Genomic DNA, 20,487 nt, shown 5'->3' with positions numbered 1-20,487 from the left:
CTTCCTTTCTCCCCTTAAACAGTCCTCTCCTCCCAGCCCTATCGGTGAGTCTGCCGCCCCCCTGTCCACCCCTTTGACGGCTGTCATCGTTCGTCTGTTCCTCCCTTTCCCCTTCTGCTTCTCAACCCACCCGGTTTTGCTCTCATTGTTTGGGACCGTTGACTGACCCGCTGCTCCCCTCCCTCTCAGTAGTGTACACGCTGGTGTCCCAGTTCTGCTCTCTCCAAACCCACCTCGTTCCTATTTTACCCTCGAGCCTTTCCCCCAACTTCCCTCTGTTTACAAGAGCCGCCTATCTCGGTGACTACTCTCCGCCATGGCCAACGACGAGTACGATGTGAGTTGTCCTGTCCCTGCTGTTCTGGTTGCCTACTGACCGCAGAATTCCCGCAGTTCCTCTTCAAAGGTAAAGTTGCCACTTCCCCGCGCCGATGCTGCGAGACCCATCCCTTTCCTGCCATGTTTCACTCTATTCCAAGTCAACAACTAACCGACACTGGATTTCTCTGGCAACAGTGGTGCTTATCGGAGACTCGGGTGTCGGAAAGTCCAACCTCTTGAGCCGTTTCACGCGTAACGAGTTCAACCTGGACTCCAAGTCCACCATCGGTGTCGAATTCGCTACCCGCTCCATCCAGGTCGACTCCAAGACCATCAAGGCTCAGATTTGGGATACCGCTGGTCAGGAGCGTTACCGTGCGATCACCTCCGCTTACTACCGTGGTGCCGTCGGCGCCCTCCTCGTCTACGACATCAGCAAGCATCAGACCTACGATAATGTCAACCGGTGGTTGAAGGAACTGCGGGACCATGCGGACTCCAACATCGTCATCATGCTTGTTGGAAACAAGAGCGATCTGAGACACCTGCGTGCTGTTCCGACGGAGGAAGCCAAGCAGTTTGCCAGTATGTTGGACATGTGAGGAGTGGGTTCCCAATCGATACTAATGCCGTGCAGGCGAGAACAACCTCTCTTTCATCGAGACCTCTGCCCTTGACGCAAGCAACGTTGAGCTTGCTTTCCAGAACATCCTCACAGGTTCGTCCCCTGCATCCCTCTTGGCTCCTTCCCACGCTCACAGTCTGTCAGAAATCTACCGCATTGTCTCCAGCAAGGCCATCGAAGGTGGTGATAGCCAGGCCCCTCTTGGTGACCGTCGTCCCGTGATAGATGTGTCCCAAACGCCGGACTCCGAATCCAAGCAGGGATGCTGCTAAATAAAAATAAACACAAAAAAATCTCCTAGCTGCCTTCGGGGACGACACGCCAACCGCAACGATTTTATTTTTGTGATGTGATAATTGAAATGGCCTTGCTTTCTTTCTGTCTGTTACTTAGCCTCCGCGGAGATGGTACACAACAGGGACGTTGTCGGGAACGGCATCCAGGGACTTTGGGATGACATGGTGGTGCTTGTTGGACAGACGGCATCCCACGTCGTCAACCTGACTCTATTTCTCTTTTTACTCTTCCCTTTCCTCCATGTTATTTGTGTTCTTCCCCCTAACTTATGAAATTGATATTTTCTTCTGAATTTCTTTTTTTCACTTTTCTGTTCTCGTTTGGTACAGGCTTCGTGTTCAACCCTCATGTTTCTCTCCAGTTCCGATTTGGTTCCTCTTTGGGTTGTCATCGCTGGCGTCTAATATAGTGGCGACGTGGGTTGTCCGGGTATCATTGGCAGTCATTTTTGATGATAAAGAGCAGTACAGTATAGGCACTTTCGCACAAATGTATCCGTACACTATCCGAAGAGCTTCCCGTTGCGTTGAGTGCAGATGGACAGATCACAGAGGATTGAGTCTGGCCCGATTGAACCTCCTTGCATTCTCAGCTGGTTTCAGATTCCACTAATGAACCATGGAAGGTCTGCAGCAGAGACAGCCCTGATTGGGAGGTGATCTCGTGGATGCTTCTTCACGGCTGTTCTAGGACTCCTATCGCCAAAACCATCATGGCTACTGGCCTATTTTTCCCTATAACAATCGCTATACGAAGTATACCGGACAGGGCTATCCTTGTGAAAACCCACAGCGTACGAGAGAGCGGTGAACTAGCACCCTTCCCACTTACACATGATGTCCACTCGGCGTCTGGATAGACGGAGACTTGTCGATCGAGGGAGTAGGCTCTCGGCCCTAGGAAGTTCTGAGAATAGTCTCGGTATCTTAGCATTCGGGCCCGGCCAACCAGACCGCGGAAAAGTCCCCGGCCTTGACGCAGCCCACAATAACGCAATGCAGTCCTCCCTGTTCCCCACTACCTAGGTATCAAGAGGACCCCAGAAGGCCTGCGAGGAAAGTGATGAGTCGGGGCGGCTGTTAATTAATCGCTCCCTAGTGACTGTCCAGCCAGTCAGCTCCCCCGTATAGAGTACAGGCCTTCCGAGCTCTTGCAAGTATCACGTCTCAGTCCTGAGACTTGGGATGCATATGCGTAAGAGCCCCAGTTGCAAGGGCGGTTTAGACGGGACGATCAGGGGGTTATTGGGGGTCTTTAATTTCATTAACCGAGATTCCAGAACCATTTGCCAAGGCCGGTGGTCCACCGAATAGCATGTTGGTCATCAGAAGTATCCATACTATAAAACATCGCAGACAAATCAAGAAACCACCGCATGCACTCAACCACTACTCGCACACAATACCCAATTCTCGATCCGCAATGGCCATTCGCACCTCGCCAACGTCGTTCCCCCTCTCCCTCATCACCCAGTCGAAGGTCTCCCCGAAGGTCTCCCCGTTGTCTCGAAACCAATCCCCCAGCGACCGGACAAATGCCTCGACCTGCTCCTTCAGCGGTGCATGCTCGCGCAGCCACAGGACCTGGCCCGGGTCAAGCTTCATCATATCCTGCACTACGTAGTAATGCGGGATTTCGTCGCCCCAGCCCTCAACGCCGGGGTCATGGAAGAAGTCATTCCGAAACCTAGATCTATATTTCGCAGGCGACTCAACGGAGTGTCCCGGATGCGCCGTGTGAAAATACTGCTCGACGGAGTTCGCATTGCTCTCAAGAAACCCGTAAGGTGTCGTGGCTGCGTCGGCGACCGGATAGTTCAGGTGGATGTTGAACGTCAACTGGTTGTTACTCTCCGGGTAGCGTTTGCGGAATTTGCGCTGGATAGTCCCATTGCTGGGACAGATGTGGTACTGCACGACGTCGCGGATGACAAGACGCAGGTCCTCGATCTCCGCCAGGTCCGCCGTGGACCAGTTATGGAGGAGGAGCGCGCGCTCCGTGATGACGTGGAGGAGATGGCGCGAAAAGCGATCGTAGAAACGTACGTGGAACGCGCGATGGTACAGCCATAGGCGGTACAGCGCACGCCGGAGACAGTATCGCTCGTCGTCTGTCAGCGAGCGCCGGTTTTCGTAGTCCACCTTCCATTTCTTGACCGGGTAGATGGCCTCCCATTTCTGCGCCACGCGGCCTATCTGTACGAGTTGTTTGAGTAGCGCGAAGGTCATCGGGGCGGAGCGGATATGATGCGCCGGTTGACTCGAGTTCTGCGTCACAATCTGGATCACCTCATCTAGTGGTCCGAATTCATGCTCCGCGACATCCACCAATGTTTGTAGCTTGTTGGAGTGGTTGAATACATAATGGAGGCGTTGACAGGTAGCTGCCAGGCTGACCACATCTGATATTGATTCACAGGAGCGGAATACGTGGAGCAGAAGCTCCGTAGGTAGGAGTTTGAACATGTTTGGGAGATCTGGCGCGGTGGTCAGCGGAGTACATCAATGAGTTGGCGCATTTCATACAGGTAAAGGAAGTTTGTAAGATGCTTCTAAATTCTTGGAAAAAAGGGTCAAATGTCACAATTCAATATGGGGATGGAGGATACAGCGCCGCCGAACGGAGTCAAGGGCGCTGTCGCTGTCACGTATGGACTTAAGTTGCGACCCCTCCCTTGGGGCTTTCCACAAAAAAACAGTTCTCAAGAATGTTGGGTAGCATTATGGAGCAAGCTTCATTCATCGACGGTCTTGATGGACTGGAGGACAAGGGCGATGCCATGGTTAGTGCTGGAGAGATGTGTCGAACGCGGTGCGGATGCGATCCTTCTTATACAGAGTGCTTATCTAATCTCCGCGCATCCATGTTGATAGTACGCAAGACATAAATAGAATTCGTACACAGGAATTCATTAGTCAAAGCTAAGGAAACTTTTCATATTATTGCACACCAGACGCCATAAAGAGACCATGACAATGTACCCCTTATCAATCACATGTACATCCCCTTCGGATATCAAGTCTATAAGACCTCATACAGGACATAGAAAAGAACACTCGCGCAAGCTGGAATCAACCAAAGATCTGCTTGTTATCCAGAGCACTAGGCTTGCGCTCACCATGACCCATCTGCAGTGCCGATCGTTTTGTGAGACGGTCCGTCTCAACATCTCTGCGCTTAGCGTAGCGTGCAGCCTTGCTCAACCGAATCTCGCTGCGGACCTGGTTCGGGCTCACATACTCCTTGTTCTCGTAGATAACGGGGCCTCCGAAACTACCCTCAAGAATGACAATCGGCGTCAGGACAAAACGGGGTCCGATCTCGACGAGGGTAATCTCCGGCAGACCACCCTTGGGCGTGGGCTTGACAGTCTCCTCTCCGTCCTCGTTCGTGGTCTTCTTGGCTCCCGGCTCCGATTCTCTGACTTCGTAGACACGGATCCAAATCTTTCCGTCCACACCAAAGACACCGATGATGCGGTCGACAAAGGGCTTCATGCCCTTGACTCCGCGCTTGGGAACACAGAACACGCCACGAAGCATTTCGCGAATCAGCCCTCTGTATTCGTTTCCGGGCTTGCTCATGTCAGGGCCCTGTTCGTCGAATGAGCGATCGAAAACCACGATTCCACGGCCACCCTTCAAGCAGTTGCCGCTGAACCCGGCATTAAGCTCGCTCATAGTGTGGAGGTTGTTCACATGGAACTTGATCGTGGGTCCGTTGGGTGGCCGCGCAAGCCAAAGGTACAAATCTTGACCGCGCTTGCGGGCCTCGAGGAAGAAGATCACATTGCACGAGTGGAGATCGGCGAGAGAGTTCAAAAGCAGATTGTATCCGGCGGTCTTCTTCTTGGTGTCAAGTTTGCTTTCTTTGTGGGTATGGGGGAGGAGGGAGGTCAGGTCAGCGAGTAGGTGTCGGTGGCTAGGAACGAAGACGATCAGTTAGTTATTTGCTTCAATGAAGCCAAAGATGGTGAATGCACACATACCGGTATGTCACGCCTCTGGACGTCAGCATAAGCACCCGAGTCTTCGGCATGAGACCAGCAGCAAGCTGCTTCTTGGCCGATTCGACAGATTCTTCTTCCTCTTCCTCGCTGTCACTGGAATCGTCTGCGCCTCCGAGAAAGTCGTCCATTTCAACGTCCTCCTCCTCTTCTTCTTGTTCCTTGGCAAGCCTCCGCGCCTCCTTCTTCGAGAGTGTCTTATACACGGCCGCCATGGTGACTTTGGGGTATGACACTTCCGTTCGGGAAAATTGCGATGCTGTGGTCTCCGCGCCGAAAAGCTCCCGCGAAAATCCAAAAAGTTGCGGGCAGAATATTTTTCTTACTCCCCACCGCTTTCCTTACTGGTTCCTCACGTGACTGGTACTGAATAGGAAATATCATGGCGTCGACGCACTTACGCCGTATGTACTTAATATTGTTCTGGATCTTGTACAAAACAAGTATCAAATAATACGCACATTTATTTGAAGTATATTGGTTTGTTTCAGCATATATAGACCCGCCGGCGAGGGGGTAAATTGGCCAGTTCAACTAAGGATACGATTCCAAAGCTTTGCCCAGTCCGGAAAACCCTTCCTGTGCCACTTTCATTCCTGCGACCCGATTCGCAAAGCCCAGCTTCTCACCCAAGGTCCATTTATCTCCCTGGCATAGCATGGCGTAGAGCATTCCGGCTATGAAAGTGTCTCCCGCGCCGATAGCACTATCATGGCATCAGCGACATTACTAAACGCATGCCAAGTAGACAACACTTACTCAACAACACTGAACTCGGGCGTTGTGTACGCAGGGCGATGGATGAGATTTCCTGTTTGGGTTTCGAGAGCCACGGCTCCTTCTTGTCCCCATGTACAGAACAATAGTGATCTGCGTTATGCATCAGCGGCCTGGGATTTTGATTAGGGAACTGCAGCCACTCACGCATTGCGGGTTAATAAGGACTGTTTTTGCAGACACTCCTGGGCAGACTGATAGCCTTTACCCTGCGAGCTGATTAGCACACATTCATCAACCCAATGCCATGGGCGAGCGCAATACCTGAGCCCAGCTCTTGGAGTAAAACACGACATCGGCTTCTACGGCAAGCTCCTGTAGGCCTGGCCGTGCGGGCTTCTCGGCCTCGACACTAATCCGCACAGAAGGGAAATTCTGTCGGAGGTATCGAATACAAGAGAGGATCACATCTGGAATCCGACCCTGAGCATAATGTACTAAGTATCGTGACGAAATATCCAAAACGGGAATGTCAAACCTCGAAATGAAACCAGGTAGCTTTAGGCCCCAGATTGTCCGCAATTCGCGTGAACTCTTCAACAGTCATCTCAGGGAGCTCGTTGTAGTTGACGATTGTCCTACTACCGGAGGTCTGACTCTTTATAATATAACTAGAAGCAGGCTCCTCGAATCCCTGCCGATATATACAATGGCCAAGATTGACGCGGGGCTCGAAAGCAGATTGGATCTGTTGAGAGGCAACAGACCGTTGTTGGGGCAGTACGGCCACAAGATGGAGCGGTAGTTCAGCGTCAGAGTGCCCTTGGGTAGTCAATTGTTGTAGAACCTCCAGCGTATTAGGGCAATTGCCTCCACGCCGACGCGAGATGCTAGAGGCGCGTAGTTTATCATCCTCTCCCGGATAATGAGGAGTTCTGGGGTTGGAATGAGCTTCTGGGACCTATGATATGCATTTTCAAAGAGGGGCGTCAACCAACGTCAAGATAGTATCAACGTAGCAAGCGCCAATCGCGATTAAAGACATTGTGCAAGAGATGGTGAAGCAAGTATGTGCGGGGATCATTCCCTCCGTTCCGCGCATGGGAAAGAACCGGAAGGCCCACGTGATCACACCCGACCTACAACACATGAAGAAACAAAGCATACCTTTTCAGAGATATCAGACATATCAAAAAAAAAACCTTCTGAGATCACACCTTGGGACAGAAAAAATTCCCACGCGCCTCATATTGGATGTCAAGCAACTCAAAATCCACCTGTGGCTGGCAATGACTATGTTCTGATCAGAGCAGGCTTCTACGGAAAATAAGACGGTCAAACTCATGTCCAGGCTGCGATAGATGAATTGATTTAGACATGAATGTGATACGAAAGAAACGGATCAACAGGTAGATACAAATAGGTATTCCCTAACTTTTTGCCGCTTCATGGGCTAATAAAGACAGACTCTTCCCACCTTCAAGATGACCGGAAGGAACCAATAGATGGAGACCAGAAATGAATAGGAAAGTTGAGGCAAAAAGCAAGCTGGGTAAGCAAAGTAGATACAGGAAATTCAAGGTAAAGCAAGCAAAAGAACCGATTACCCCCGACGGCTCTGGACTCGACGGTCATCGCGCTTTAAAGTGTTCAGTTCAAAGGAGGTGGTCACATTGTAATTATGCCCTGTGCCCCGAGTTGTCTCATAACCCTTTATCCTTTGTTTTTGTCTCCAGGCTACTGGCTCTTTTGGAGTGTTTGGAGGAAGGGGCCGGTAGCGATCCCAGTGCAAGTAGCGAAATTCATCCCCTGGTTTGGATTCCACTGGGTGCCTCTCTGATTCTGATGAAGGTTCACGACCGCGACGGCAGCGACGAGGAGTGGGAGAAATAGGGTCAGAAGCAGGTCCATACCCGGAATCTGAATTAGAGCTCACTGTGGATGTCTCGGATAGGGGGGAGGGTTGGTTGTTTTTATGGTGTTCCTTAACGACAACCTGAAATCCTGGATGCTCGTTTTCAAAATCCGCATCCTCGGAGTCCGAATCGTCATCACGTACAAAGCGTGGCGTCCACTTCACTCGATATTTCTTGATCTCCTCGAGAGATGCAGTGAGTTTTCCGAACCGCTTCCTGTTCCGATAGGCAATGAATTAGCAGTGTTGTGCAATGAAATTGAAAAGGACAAGATATACCTTAGCTCATGCTCAGAGTACTCATCTTTGCCCATCACTTCCGAGAGCTCTCTGAAGTTTGATTTTCCCACGTTGAGTAGATGGAACACGTTTAGCAGCATGTGCTTGTCTTTCCAGTCATCCCAATCGATCGATTGGCGTCTCTTTTTAGGCTTGGGCGGAGTCTGAGAATTTTTGATGATTCTTTTGGACTTGCCCATGGTAAATGGTCAAGGTTGTACGTGATTAGGAAACTGGCCCTGGGGAAATATTTGGAGAGACGCTTTTCAAGAAGAACTCAACTTGGACAACGAAATACTTATACAGGAGCTTGACGCGCGAAGTTTGCTTCCCAGACGCGTAGAGACGCGCGACTCGAGACGCCAGAGCCAAGCGGGGAATGAGTAGAAAAAGAAATACCCAGAGGGCATTAAGACTTATCTCAAGAGAGAAGTTGTTTCTGGTGGGATCCTGCATGGTCCCGTACGCTGGTCCTAAGCAGTATGACATTTAGCACTTGTAGGGCCCAGACATACCAAGGAAGTAAAGGACGCAGCCGTTTAGCCCGTACAAATATGACTATCATATAAGCACTTTCTGACTTTTATTCTAAATATTGTATATTAGGAGGCTCTGATGCGCTTAAGAGCAGCACGAGTAGAACTGGGGGTCTTGAATGGAATAGACCTGTCATAACGTCATATTAGCCGCGTACTCCTGCATTAGCCTAGCCAGATGTCTAGTGACCTGTCCATTCATAGAGCTCACCGACGATGGAATAGTCATATACCAGGGGAGCAAAGAGAAAAATAATAAAATAAAAATAGGTAGCCCGGTTGCGGTTCTTTTGCGAAAACGCAGGAAAGGATCTTTTTGTCTGGAAGCAAACATCCTAGCAAAGAAAAAAAAAGAGGCACCATGCATCGCACCAGCGGTGTCTGTATGGATTTTGCAGCAGCTATTATATTCTTAGGCATTTTATGGATTAGGCACCTTGTTCTTCTCAAGTGTCGCACTGCCAAAGGAGCTGTCGCGTGCTCAGCAGCCATGGTCAGGGCTATGATGCCCACGTGATCAGTTGATGTCGACAGTAGAGATAATGTTCCACTCATCGTCCCACTGGCCACCAGCAAAGATCGTTCCAGCCACAAAAAATAAAGCTTCAAAAAGCGTTTTATTAGTAGCAAGTGCTTTCTGTTCTTTGATATGATCCCGATCCAAGGGTCCTTAGGTGAGACCTGCAAACGGGAACAACAACCTCATTCAATATTATAAAAGCCGATATATCTGGCAACCATGGGATTTGCTAATAGCTTTGTCAGTCATTTTTATCGTGTTTGTGTTGCTCTCTTTGTGCTGGTAGTTTGTCAGGCTTCCATGGCCACGTTCTGCTCGTAGGGAAGCTAGAAAACAAGTTATATAACTCTACTTGTGTGCGTATTGGTGCATCATTAGGACCATATTCTCCATCACTGGACAATCCATACACCGAAAGGTCTGAACATCTGCTACTATCACGTCTCACCTACACTTGCCTCCTTGGAATCTCCTGTGCATCTTCGCGATGTCCACTGTCCGACGCAGCAAGGCAATGCCGACCGATGGGCCGACCGCCAAGTTCCTCTACGCCATCATCAAGCAACTGGACCTGAAATCCGTAAGTCAGGCGGAACATCCACAGACTCACCACTCGGGCTCACCTTGCCACAGATTGACTGGAATCTGGTGGCATCGCAGCTGGAGATTTCCAATGGCCACGCCGCTCGCATGCGCTATTCGCGTTTCAGGCAGCAAATGGAAGGCGTCACGTCCACTCCACGGTCTTCTCGCCCCAAAAAGACACCTGGCAAAGGAAAAACTGGCTCTTCAAAGGCGGACATGGAGAAGGACGTCATTTCCTCTCAGCCTCAGCATATGATCAAGCAAGAGCCACAAATTCCGGTTCAGGAACCGAATCCCCATGTCAAGTCCGATCAGTACGACCCAAACTTCACCCTGGCCGACATCCCGCATGTCTCTTCCCAGACTCATGTCATGGCGACGTCTCCCAGTCACCCTTTTATCACGACGTATCCGATGTCGCTACCGTCCGGCGACTTCTCGATGTACGTCCCGGCGCCCTCGTTCCCGGGTCCGGTCATCGGGTTTGAGCGTCCTCCCGCACCTCAACATATCTGGGCTCCCGTAAAAGTGGAACCAGAGGAGGGTGGCAGCATTGATGACGTCCTCATCAAGATTGAGCGGCCCGAGGAACAGGGAATGACTGGGGGTAGCGAGGTGGATCCCAAGATAATAGAGATGGCGTCGAACGCAAACGTGGAAGACAGTGGATGAGAAGTCCCTCTCGTAAAGGAGAAGTTTTGGAAAACCGATATGACTGTCCCATGAGCTTTCTTGATGTTAATATCTAGGATGGGTCTTCTGTCTGGTGTTTATGTTTGTTATTCAGCTCAGGTTATGTTGAGATTTAATGTACGTATGTTACTCAGTCCTCTGGCAGGGAGTATGCAGTGCAGGTATCAATCCACATTAACCTTGGGAGTCTCCTCTCACCATACGTTTACTCATTAATGTTGATGCATCGCCGCGGTAACAACTGAACGCCCACTCTAGGGGACCTGAAAATTTTCACATCTCCCTCTTCCTGTTTACCTCTTCCACCATTCTCTCCTCACTGACTGGCTCATCATCTATCACATAATCCCCCCACCATCATATCGCTTCTCAACACACCTTCTACCAAGTTGTACGGGGCTGATTGCTTCACAAACGAGTGAGCCATATCGCTTCTTGTTACCAACCTCCTGTCGACCATCTGTCAGCCAACGATCACCACCATGTCCTCAAACAACAAAAACACCGCTGCCGAGTCTGAAATCAACCCGGCGGACGTGAAGTTCATCATTGAATGCCTGAAGAACATGGGCGAGGACAAGATTGTACGTCTGTGTTTGACATGGTTCCCACCCTACGTACGGCTGTTTTACCCAACACAGCTGACACTAAACAGGTTGACCTGGCAAAGGTGGGCGCAGCCCTTGAATACACCAACGTTGCATCGGTTGGCAACAAGTTCCGCGCTGTCCGTAAGCGCTATGGATTCCATAACCTGGAGGGAAAGGCAAGCAACTCCATGGCCAAGAGCACTCCCAACTCTGCCGAAGAGGATGCTGGTAACGCCCCCGAGGAAGATCAGGATCCAAAGCCTAAGCGCAAGAGAACTACGAAGGCCAAGGGCTCCAAAGCCGTGGCCGCCAAAGTGACTGCTAAAGAGGAGTGACTCGGGTATGGTGCAAGCTCTTCTCTGACACCCCCTCCATCGGCTTCAACCTGGACTAATATAGAGACGTCTTTTAGCTTTTCGCTACTCTGCTATCATAGGGGGTCTTTGGCTTGAATTTGAGGCTCCGTCCCTGTTTTCAGGAGCCGGACGGTTATGTTGGATGGGAAGAGATCAGATAGCTGTCGTTAGGAGCAACGTTCTGCGCTGAGGCAAATCAATTCTGAGTTATCACACACACGCTGCTGTTCGCCTGGCGCTATTCACGATGGCATAGCCTTTACCGTAGTTACATCCACACCCACCCGCTTTTCTTCACTGCTGGTGGTTGACGCCCGAAAAAGAGACGAGTAACAGAAGAGCATGCCCCCAAGAGAGAAACACCAGGGCCAACATTCGTCTCCTGTTTACCGACCCGTCTCTCCTCCCCTCACTGTCGCCTCCATCTAGAAACCCAGTCAAGCCCTTCACTCCCTCCCACTCCTCACCATCCAGCCTCGCCCTCGTCTCACACCCTCTCTCCCTCCCGGACTTACTTCCCATCTGCCTCCAGCCCCTCCTTCCATCCTCCTCTACCATCTTCAGCCATTCAAGCATCTACTTCCCACCAGTCACCCAATCTCGTACTCCATCTGCCTCAGCTTCACACTAACCTCCCAAGCCAAGACATACCGGTACCTACCGATCTGCCTACCATGTCCAAAATCACCCCCGAGGAGACCATCGCCTTCCTGCTTTCCTGCATTCGTCACTCCAATGCCGGCAAGGTAAGTTCCTCGGCATCTAAGGTACCTCACAATCTCCGCGTCTGACCTCTCTAGACCGATTTTGCAGAAGTAGCTAAAGAATGCAGTATCGTCTCCGCCGGCGCTGCGTACGTATTCCCCATCCCAGCACCTCACAATATGTTACTGACAGATCCCACAGCGCGAAGCGTTTCTCTCGCCTCACCAAGTCGGTCGAGTCCGGCGCTTCGTCTACGAAGAACGGCGATAATGACACTCCCGCCACTTCTCCCAGGAAAGACGGGGCTGGCACCAAGCGCAAGACCACTTCAAAGGCTACGCCGACCAAGAAGGCGAGGGCTCTTAAGAAAGCCGCTGTCGCTGCTGCTGAGGACCTTGTCGAGAAAACGTTCGGGGTCAGAGAGGAAGATGGTGATTCTTCTTCTGTCGAGGAGGTATGTTGCCTCCCATGTTTGTTGTGCTTTCCCATGCTAACGTTTTGTCTTTTAGGGCATGGAGGTGGATGAGGCTTGATGGGTGGGGGGTTCTCAAAGGAGCGCTTCCGTTATCATTTGATGAGCCGGAATTCTGAGGCTTTTTTCTTTCCATGCGACTGATCTGTGGCTTTTACGAGCTGTGTACTCTCAGGCAATGATTGGAGAGGGTGAATCTTAGCGTGTAGTCATTAATGACTAGCTGGAATTGTCTTCCGACCAACAATCATAGCAACATGGGACTATCACACATATCTAAACAGTAGGAACATCGCTCGGGGTATCTATAAGCAGAACAAATGCGTAGAAGCCACTGCAGAACCATATAACCAAGGGGATATCCTCGTACAAAACGCTGCTATACACATTAGGCCGCTCTCATATGTCCGCCATCACAGACTCCAAGATCTTGCGCTTATACTGAGACAAAGCCCGCTCTTTCTTGTGTAGCTGCGCCCGCAGTTTCATGTACCGTTGCTTCCAGGTCATCTCGGAAACAGCACCGTCCGCGGCGTCCACCTCAAACTCGGCGTCGGTCAGACTGTCCGGCTCAACGGTACTATGCTCGAGCTCATCGGTCGTCCTGGGGCCATTCTCAGGCCGGCCATCTGGTCTCCCAAACACGATATCGCCGAATATGACTTTCGTCGAGAAAGACAACCCGTGCCGATACTCGTGGGACACCGTGTAAGCCAGATTGGTGGGGGAGCCATTGGCGCCGGGAGTCCCAGACATACTGCTGGGCGCGGTCGACACGGGATGAACATCTATCGAAATGGACCTGTCTGTCCCGCCCGCATAGCCGAAGTGTTGGCCGAGACCCAGGTGAAGAGCCGCCATGAGCGGCGTTATACCAGAAGACGATTGGGAATACGATGCCATCAGGTTTTGGACGATCGATATGGCCAGGTTTCGACTTTCTTCTGGGCCGAGCGGCACTGAGCGACCGCTTAGCTTTGCCCGGGTGAGCTCGCTCGTCAGAATGCGGATAACATCGTCCGGGGTGACCTGGGGCGGGTCTGGGGCAGCGAGGTTTGGTTGACCAAAGTCCCCTGAAACAGATCTGCCCGAGGCATCAGTTGGAGGGACCGCAGGGACGCTCTGCGGCGTGCCTTCAACCTTTAAGAACGAAGCATTGTTGACCCCGTTCACCATGAGCATTGGCGGTGTCGCGAGACGAACCGGAGCGCCCGCATGCTGGGGAACTTGCAACTGGAGCTTGCTTGGCCGTCCGGCTTGATAGGGCGTGGGGGACTGGCTATACTGTGACTGCGACAAGCGATTGGAAGGGTCCTGATCGACGATGATCGCGGGCGACGAACTCGATCCCGAGTTTTGCGGCTGGCCCGGTCCTGAACGGCTGGGGTCTACCGGGAAGGAAGAGAAAGGGCCGGAGACTGTTCCTTTGTTGGGGGGTCTTCCACGAGCTTTGCCACTGGATGATCCGTTCGTACTAGGCCAGGCCGACGACACGGCCGGACCATGCCGTCGCTTGGGCCGCGTCTTTTCCCCGGACGTCGGTGTCACAGCAGATCGGGGCTCCGTCGGTGGGAGAAAAACCTCGGAAGGATGTTGTCCTCTAGGTATGATGGCCGAATGCGGATACCCCGGAGGGGATGGGGCGCGCTCAATCGGCCTCCAGCGGGGGTCCTGGGCCGGAGGAGCGCTAGATCCCTCTGCTGGAAACGAAGGCTGAGGTGCGATCCACGGGTCATTTGCCTCGATTTCTTCGGGGAAAGCACTGAACGGGATCGCGCTTTGCGGGAACGTCGTTGAACTCGCGGGGAACGAGCCTGCGCGCAGGACACCCACGGAAGTGTCGAGTTGGGGTCGCTTGACGGATCGTTCGCTGACGATTTCCCGTTCTTCCGCTCTTTTCCTGCCCCTTTTGGGTTTCCACTGAGGCATAAGAGCCCGCAAGGCTAGATCCTCTTCCAACGGCACACCATCACGGGTGTCCATCGGGACATGACCGGGTGGGAGTTGCGTGTAATACGGATGGGGGTGACCAAGACAGTATTCGAAGAATGCGTCGACGTGCATTGCCCTCAGCCAGCGCTATGACAGGTTAGAGACCACGTTTCCGCAGAATAGCCGTGCAACTAACCTTCAGCCGAACCGCATACTGCTGGACCTTTTGGGTACTTTGCTTCTGTTCGATTACGGGAGGCTCCACGCCCAATTCGATCGCCAGAGCGTGCCATGTTTTGAGTTCCTTGGTGTCGAGTTTTCGGATAAGCTCATATAGAGTAAAGATACTAAAGCTCTTCCCGTCGCTGCGTGGAGGACACCGGAACGTTTTGCGCAACTCGGACGTGTCTGCGGAAAGAGGAACATAAGGGTTACAGTAGAAGATGAACATCACATATGCATCATCGATAGTTTGATCTGTGATTTCCCGGGATGGGAGGGACCGCGTGTCTGTCTGGTCGACGGCATCTCTCGACTGCCTCTGGCGCAGCGGGTCGAAGACGGGGGGAGACATGGAGGGACCGGAGCGGCTGACGGACGCTGGAAGCACTGGCCGCAATCCTGTCGGCGAAGCCTGCAAGCTGCGAGGGGTGGCCTTGCGATGCAGTGGGGGGGAATTTGACGTTGCTAGTTGACTGCGGGCGCTACCTAGTGAGGAGGCGCTTTGCAGGCCCGGTTCCAATGTAGAAGGATATCTCGCATATTGTTGGATGACCATCGGGGGGCCCCCTAGGTCATTCCTATCTGACGGATTCATGATATTGGAGACTGAGCCCTCCATCGGGAGGTTAAGAAATCCACGAGGGGAATGCGCCGTCGCGCGAAGTCAACAATGCCCCTGAAGGCGGGTAAGTACTAGTCGTGAGCTGACCTGTGCCAAGCGGAGGGCTGGGTAACATGAATCAACCAGTGAGACAGAACAAGTCTTCCCGAGGCCACAGAGCGTTAGGTAGAGGAGAGAAATCAGGTTAGATGGGATCGCAGGCGAATAGGAGTTGTGACGGGGCCAGCCCAGTCGAGCGCATCAGGCGATTTATTTATGTGGATAGGTATAGAAGAGGAGAAATCGAAGCCGCCCAGACGCTTATAGGCGACCAGGACAAGCGCATGGCGGTGAGACGTCCAAACAGAAAAAAGAATAATCGGACGCCATGCTGTTCACTAGAGGAAACGAGGAAGAGGCCGAAGAGGAGACGGTGGCTGGCCGAGTTTTAAAAAGAAACGCGATGCTCGAGGGTTTCTATTTCGGGACGCTGTCGATGCCCGTCCGGGTCTAGCGTCGCGGCCTCAAGGCGGGGGAGTTACTGCCTGGGTGGTCAGGTGTCGACACCCTCTTATCGATAACTGCAGGGAAACTACTACTACTGACTGCCCTTTCGACCCCTTCCCTCCTCCCGGTGACTTCATCATCCATCCGATCTCCCATCTCGACCAGCTGGCTCCAATTCCTCCCTCGCTCCCTCCTTCGCCTCACTCCTGCACCATCAACAAACCATGATCCATCCACCTCCCGTCCGATCCGCTTTCCAGACCTAGGGCAACTAGCGCCTCCGTCATCATGGCTTCATCCATCCGTTCGTCCCACCTCCGTTCTTCGAGAGCCCCTCGCCCAATTCGTTCGAGTCGCACCCAAGTCCAGTCCTACCATGAGGATAGCAGCTCGGAGGATCGGGGTGAAGAGCTGGACTCTGACGATGAAGAAGCGAGACGGCTGTCGTTATCCTTACGTCCACGTGACTCGCACCGCATGAGGGTGTCTTATCGCGAAGAATCGAGTGACGAGGACTTTGAGGATGACCCCGATGCGATTGCGCCCACCGAAACACCGACCCAGTCTGAATTACCCTATCCTGAAACGACCAGCCGTACCACTCCGTCCAGACCTCCACGGAGGCGCACTGTCAGGACCAGATCGCAAACCCAAAGGTCCCAGAGACCTCCACACAAGAAACGCCTGGAATTGGGGAGGCCCTTGAACAAACGAAGGAAGGTCGAGGAAGATTTTATGCCATTTGTCGGCTCAGGTGTGATCCCTCCTTGGCACACTCTCCCCTACCACATCTTGTTCGATATCTTCCTTTACGCCTCGTATCCTCTGGTGGATGAATGGAGCGGAACACAGCACAGCTCAGTGCGATGGCTAGTGAATGTATCGCTTCTGTGCCGCGCTTTTCATGAACCTGCGCTGGCCGCTCTTTACTATTGCCCCCCGCTTATTCCCGATGCGAAATCTCATGGGTTGCTGAGCTTGGCCTCTAAGCCTCAGGAATCTCTTTCCACAAATTATGTGAACAAGATCCGGGAACTCAACGTCGATGTGGAGCAGTTGCTGCTTTACAAGAGCGGCCCGACGCTGGGATATTTTGACCTTGCGAAGTTGGTCGAACATACCCCGCAGCTGAAAAGGCTACGTCTATTTCACGTTGAGGATCACACAACCGGGATTCCCATTTACCAGAAAAACTATTCCCGGTGGACGTATCCCGACACTCTTTTCACCGCCATCGCGTCCAGCTCGATTCGCCTGCGGAGTTGGGATTGGAACAGCCGTTTCATGGATCCCGAGCAGCTCCTCCCATTGATGATGGCTAAACACCTTGAGCCGGCGTTTAGTGGACTACGTGAGGTCAAACTCCTACATATGTTTGAGAAGATAGAGGCAGAGGGAGATAATGACGAGGAGGAGGTCGTCCTTGCGACAGCCCTCAAAGAACTCCCGGAACTACGTCGCCTGGAATTCTTCGAGTGCTCACTCTTGAATGAGCACCTCTTTCCGATGTTGCCGTCGTGCCTCACCTCTTTGACTTTACATAATTGTGTTAATGTGACGACCCTGAACCTGGGGGCGTTCCTGTCGACACATGGTCAGAATCTCCGCGAATTAAACCTCCTGCACCTTCGACATATGAGTCTCTCCTTTACTGTGGGCTTGGCGCAGTCATGCCCGCGGTTGGAAAGGTTCAAGGTGGATATATCGATGCACGACCAATCTAGTTACCATGACGTTGAGCCGCATTTTCGCCATCTATTCGGCCGAACGGAGGTCCCGACTTGGCCAGCGACCCTCCAAGATATTGAGATGCATCAGCTGAGCAAATGGGACGACAACACCGCAGAAGTATTCTTCACATCTCTGATTGAGGCCGCGCCTGAATTGCGAAACTTGCGACGCCTGTGGATTAGTGCGATTCTAAAGATCGGATGGCGCGACCGCGCCTCGTTCCGAGAGAAATGGATTGGACGGCTAGAGAAGGTCTTCCTACGTCGGAGCTCGCCTCCTGATCCAAACCTCCGCAGTATTCCACGTCCGTCCCAGAAGGTGAATCCTGGCCCACCGGACGTCTCTGCGGACCATGTGGCCGGCCAGTTGGACGTTCCTGGCAGCGGACCCTCCACACCGTCCAAGCGGAAAAGTGCCCGGCTTGCACAGAGAAAGTTCTCCGAGATTGAAGATGACGCCGAATTTAGCCCGGGGCGCGGACACACTGACGGCGAGGAAGAAGAAAAGTCTCTTCCCTGTCAGGGAATGTGCGATGTTGTCACGATCCGGATTGACAACCAACGTCCGACCGAGACGCAGTTCAACGAGCAAGACTTTCTCGATGATGAGCTGAGCGGCGATGAGGATTGGAACGGGCGGGATATGGATGTTGGGGATGGGGGTCATGCATGGTAGCGGCCTTCGCCTGTGCGCTTGTGTTCCCCTGCATCCGATGGTACCCAAACTGCCGTGGCTTGGGATTGTTTGTGTAAGGTGTCTGGGCATTGTATTTTGAGTATTACTATCATGCGCTTGCATGTGGGCATTCGGAAGGGATCAGGAGTTTGGGGTTCGAAAATTTCCAGGCGGCCGGTATGGTGCAGGTTATGTATTGTATTGATGAGGACGGAGTTTCCAGTGCGGTGGCCTCTACGGGACTACAGATAGATATCAGGCATTCATACAGGATTATGAGAGACGTAGAAATAATCGAAATAATATTCCAGATGCAACTGCCGAGATGCCCCGATCGATCCGTATGCAGCCGTTGCGATGTTGGTTGATATGCGGTGTACAACCGTCCAGTGGTGGGGGGGAGAGGGGGAGAACCCCAACGGAACCCTTTTCCAGGGCGATCGGACATTGAATAGACCCGATATGTACGATCGATTTGGAACAGCGAGAGTGACAACCCAAGGTCCGTGCGGGATGCACTGTACACTGTAGTGCGTAATATTAATGGCATGATGGTGGAAAAGGAGAGATATCGGGCGAAGCCCGAAGGAGCAGGCGGGGAGGCAGCCATTAATCATCATCGTCTCCGTCTCCAGCTTCACCTTGTTGTTCTTTTTCTGATTCGGGTCGATTCGTTTCCTCCTTACCTCCACCCGGACCGAAACTCTGTAGAACGGGATTGACCGACTCTCCCAGTTGTTTATCAATCTTATTTGCCTCCGTCCAGATCTCTTTCTTTCTTCAATTCTCTGCCTGCATTTCGACATCCCCTAGAATCATGGCCGAGCCAGCCGAGTCTTCCTCGACGCCAGTCCAGCCGCCTCCTCCCATGGAGGTGGATGACGACTACGTATGTCACCCTCTGGTCGATTTCCGATTGCTCTGAGGTCTAACCAGCTTCCCTCGCGACCAGGGCACCGAGGTGGACGATGATCCGACCTCGGACTATGCGGAAGACTTGTGAGGACTCCTCGACTTCCTTCTTCACGCAGGTCTCAGAAGGGCTGGGCTAATAGATCCCAACAGTCCAAGCGATACGACTTCTTTGAACTCCATGATCACATCGTACCGGTTTGAGAACGGCCGACGATACCATGCCTACAAGGATGGCGCATACTGGTATCAATCCCCTCCCAAAGGGTCGAGCCAGCACCGTGGGTGCGCTAACTCCTGCATCTAGGGGTCCCAACGACGAAAAGCAGAATGAACAGCTTGACATCGCGTAGGTTACGGCCCGCACTCGCCCTATGTTCTTCAACTAATCGGGCGTCCGTCAGTCACCACATGTTCACCATGTTGTTGGACAACCGCTTGGTCCTTGCGCCCATCGACCCGAACATCCAGGTATGTGCCGCCATCTTCGTACATCAGCCTTCTACGCGGTCGTGCTAATCCTCCCACTACAGACAGCGCTGGACGTCGGCACGGGCACTGGTATCTGGGCCATGTCAGTGCCCTCACTCCCCCTCAGCCACGCCAGCTAGACCACTGACAAGCTTTAGTGACTTCGCCGATGAATACCCCTCCGCCCAGGTCATCGGCACCGATCTTTCCCCCATCCAGCCCAGTTTCGTCCCCCCCAATCTCCGATTCGAGATCGACGATGCAACGGAGCCCTGGGTGTATCCCGAGAACGAGTTCGACCTGGTCCACGTGCGTGCCCTGTACGGAGCCATTGCGGATTGGCCAGCCTTCTACGCCAATGCATTGAGGTGAGCTGAGCTCCACCCCATCCACGGATGCCCGGAGCGAACGAACGAACCAACGCACTAACCGGCTCGACTAGGACCCTGCGCCCCGGCGGTTGGTTCGATCAGCTGGAAATGTCCATCCAGTTCACGTCAGACGATGGCACGGTGACCCAAGATCACGTCCTCGCAGAGTGGTCGAAGATATTTATCGATGCGGGAGAAAAGTTTGGCAAGACCTTCCGCATTGCCGATCTGGCCAAGGGCTACATGCAAAGCGTGGGCTTCGTGAATGTGACGGAGCAGCAGTTCAAGCTGCCTATTGGTCCCTGGAGTCGCGACAAGAAGCTGAAGAAACTCGGCCGGTGGAACTTGGTCCACTGCGAGCAGGGGATTGAAGGATGGGCGATGGCGCTACTGACCCGCGTGATGGGCGTAAGTTTTCATTCCTTTTTTCGTTTTTTTTTTTTTTTTT

General features: G+C 52.6%; 10 protein-coding genes across 10 annotated transcripts; 5 read left to right on the top strand and 5 right to left on the bottom strand.

Annotated features, from left to right (window-relative positions):
- The first annotated feature begins 21 nt into the window (after window positions 1–21).
- On the top strand, window positions 22–1,785 carry BDV59DRAFT_185389 (Rab family GTPase). Its single transcript, XM_073690845.1, has 5 exons — window positions 22–337; window positions 394–406; window positions 517–906; window positions 959–1,039; window positions 1,091–1,785. Exons 1-5 carry the CDS (start codon window positions 317–319, stop codon window positions 1,216–1,218), a joined length of 633 nt encoding a protein of 210 aa, XP_073544708.1. The 5' UTR covers window positions 22–316; the 3' UTR covers window positions 1,219–1,785.
- Window positions 1,786–2,631: 846 nt separating this feature from the next.
- BDV59DRAFT_195262 (Brix domain-containing protein) lies at window positions 2,632–5,464 on the bottom strand (the record flags this gene model as incomplete). The annotated part of the gene is made up of 3 exons (XM_073692528.1): window positions 2,632–3,719; window positions 4,320–5,164; window positions 5,232–5,464. 3 exons carry the CDS (start codon window positions 5,462–5,464, stop codon window positions 2,632–2,634), a joined length of 2,166 nt encoding a protein of 721 aa, XP_073544707.1.
- A 241-nt stretch (window positions 5,465–5,705) lies between these two features.
- BDV59DRAFT_185381 (ketohexokinase) lies at window positions 5,706–7,027 on the bottom strand. The gene is made up of 6 exons (XM_073690844.1): window positions 6,965–7,027; window positions 6,505–6,901; window positions 6,291–6,449; window positions 6,174–6,235; window positions 6,009–6,119; window positions 5,706–5,955 (listed from the first exon to the last, which is right to left on the bottom strand). The coding sequence occupies exons 1-6, from the start codon at window positions 7,009–7,011 to the stop codon at window positions 5,784–5,786; spliced, it is 948 nt and encodes a 315-aa protein (XP_073544706.1). The 5' UTR covers window positions 7,012–7,027; the 3' UTR covers window positions 5,706–5,783.
- A 369-nt stretch (window positions 7,028–7,396) lies between these two features.
- On the bottom strand, window positions 7,397–8,727 carry BDV59DRAFT_100506 (uncharacterized protein). The gene is made up of 2 exons (XM_073686408.1): window positions 8,161–8,727; window positions 7,397–8,098 (listed from the first exon to the last, which is right to left on the bottom strand). The coding sequence occupies exons 1-2, from the start codon at window positions 8,358–8,360 to the stop codon at window positions 7,570–7,572; spliced, it is 729 nt and encodes a 242-aa protein (XP_073544705.1). The 5' UTR covers window positions 8,361–8,727; the 3' UTR covers window positions 7,397–7,569.
- A 976-nt stretch (window positions 8,728–9,703) lies between these two features.
- BDV59DRAFT_204751 (uncharacterized protein) lies at window positions 9,704–10,473 on the top strand (the record flags this gene model as incomplete). Its single annotated transcript, XM_073694521.1, has 2 exons — window positions 9,704–9,796; window positions 9,850–10,473. The coding sequence occupies 2 exons, from the start codon at window positions 9,704–9,706 to the stop codon at window positions 10,471–10,473; spliced, it is 717 nt and encodes a 238-aa protein (XP_073544704.1).
- A 503-nt stretch (window positions 10,474–10,976) lies between these two features.
- On the top strand, window positions 10,977–11,419 carry BDV59DRAFT_204750 (uncharacterized protein; the record flags this gene model as incomplete). Its single annotated transcript, XM_073694520.1, has 2 exons — window positions 10,977–11,078; window positions 11,150–11,419. The coding sequence occupies 2 exons, from the start codon at window positions 10,977–10,979 to the stop codon at window positions 11,417–11,419; spliced, it is 372 nt and encodes a 123-aa protein (XP_073544703.1).
- A 1,388-nt stretch (window positions 11,420–12,807) lies between these two features.
- abp2 (putative ARS binding protein Abp2) lies at window positions 12,808–15,807 on the bottom strand. Its single transcript, XM_073690843.1, has 2 exons — window positions 14,746–15,807; window positions 12,808–14,696 (listed from the first exon to the last, which is right to left on the bottom strand). Exons 1-2 carry the CDS (start codon window positions 15,388–15,390, stop codon window positions 13,017–13,019), a joined length of 2,325 nt encoding a protein of 774 aa, XP_073544702.1. The 5' UTR covers window positions 15,391–15,807; the 3' UTR covers window positions 12,808–13,016.
- Window positions 15,808–16,002: 195 nt separating this feature from the next.
- On the top strand, window positions 16,003–18,775 carry BDV59DRAFT_185376 (uncharacterized protein). The gene has a single exon (XM_073690842.1). It carries the CDS (start codon window positions 16,168–16,170, stop codon window positions 18,283–18,285), a length of 2,118 nt encoding a protein of 705 aa, XP_073544700.1. The 5' UTR covers window positions 16,003–16,167; the 3' UTR covers window positions 18,286–18,775.
- Window positions 18,340–18,775, bottom strand: BDV59DRAFT_100493 (uncharacterized protein). The gene has a single exon (XM_073686407.1). The coding sequence runs from the start codon at window positions 18,731–18,733 to the stop codon at window positions 18,395–18,397; it is 339 nt and encodes a 112-aa protein (XP_073544701.1). The 5' UTR covers window positions 18,734–18,775; the 3' UTR covers window positions 18,340–18,394.
- Window position 18,776: 1 nt separating this feature from the next.
- Window positions 18,777–20,447, top strand: BDV59DRAFT_185375 (class I SAM-dependent methyltransferase; the record flags this gene model as incomplete). The annotated part of the gene is made up of 8 exons (XM_073690841.1): window positions 18,777–19,174; window positions 19,238–19,284; window positions 19,351–19,443; window positions 19,505–19,546; window positions 19,602–19,668; window positions 19,731–19,771; window positions 19,827–20,036; window positions 20,111–20,447. Coding segments are annotated over exons 1-8 (909 nt in total), but the record flags the coding sequence as incomplete, so codon positions are not given.
- Between the last annotated feature and the right edge of the window lie 40 nt (window positions 20,448–20,487).

The sequence above is a fragment of the Aspergillus ambiguus genome (genome assembly GCF_047715705.1).
Source record: "Aspergillus ambiguus strain CBS 117.58 unplaced genomic scaffold BDV59scaffold_36, whole genome shotgun sequence".
Taxonomy (NCBI): Eukaryota; Fungi; Ascomycota; class Eurotiomycetes; order Eurotiales; family Aspergillaceae; genus Aspergillus; species Aspergillus ambiguus.
The sequence above is the reverse complement of the archived record's forward strand: the minus strand, read 5'-3'. Positions and strand labels throughout refer to the sequence as shown.

Excerpts from the sequence above, each read along its gene's own strand:
- BDV59DRAFT_100506 (XM_073686408.1), bottom strand. The coding sequence starts at position 8,360 with ATGGGCAAGTCCAAAAGAATCATCAAAAATTCTCAGACTCCGCCCAAG. Across the intron at positions 8,099-8,160 it reads TACTCTGAGCATGAGCTAAG|GAAGCGGTTCGGAAAACTCA; the intron begins GTATATCTTGTC and ends CTATCGGAACAG.
- abp2 (XM_073690843.1), bottom strand. The coding sequence starts at position 15,390 with ATGGAGGGCTCAGTCTCCAATATCATGAATCCGTCAGATAGGAATGAC. Across the intron at positions 14,697-14,745 it reads AGTATGCGGTTCGGCTGAAG|CGCTGGCTGAGGGCAATGCA; the intron begins GTTAGTTGCACG and ends AACCTGTCATAG.
- BDV59DRAFT_185389 (XM_073690845.1), top strand. The coding sequence starts at position 317 with ATGGCCAACGACGAGTACGAT. Across the intron at positions 907-958 it reads GGAAGCCAAGCAGTTTGCCA|GCGAGAACAACCTCTCTTTC; the intron begins GTATGTTGGACA and ends AATGCCGTGCAG. Across the intron at positions 1,040-1,090 it reads TTTCCAGAACATCCTCACAG|AAATCTACCGCATTGTCTCC; the intron begins GTTCGTCCCCTG and ends ACAGTCTGTCAG.
- BDV59DRAFT_185376 (XM_073690842.1), top strand. The coding sequence starts at position 16,168 with ATGGCTTCATCCATCCGTTCGTCCCACCTCCGTTCTTCGAGAGCCCCT.
- BDV59DRAFT_185381 (XM_073690844.1), bottom strand. The coding sequence starts at position 7,011 with ATGTCTTTAATCGCGATTGGCGCTTGCTACGTTGATACTATCTTGAC. Across the intron at positions 6,450-6,504 it reads CTACCTGGTTTCATTTCGAG|GGTCGGATTCCAGATGTGAT; the intron begins GTTTGACATTCC and ends CATTATGCTCAG. Across the intron at positions 6,236-6,290 it reads ACTCCAAGAGCTGGGCTCAG|GGTAAAGGCTATCAGTCTGC; the intron begins GTATTGCGCTCG and ends ATCAGCTCGCAG.
- BDV59DRAFT_100493 (XM_073686407.1), bottom strand. The coding sequence starts at position 18,733 with ATGTCCGATCGCCCTGGAAAAGGGTTCCGTTGGGGTTCTCCCCCTCTC.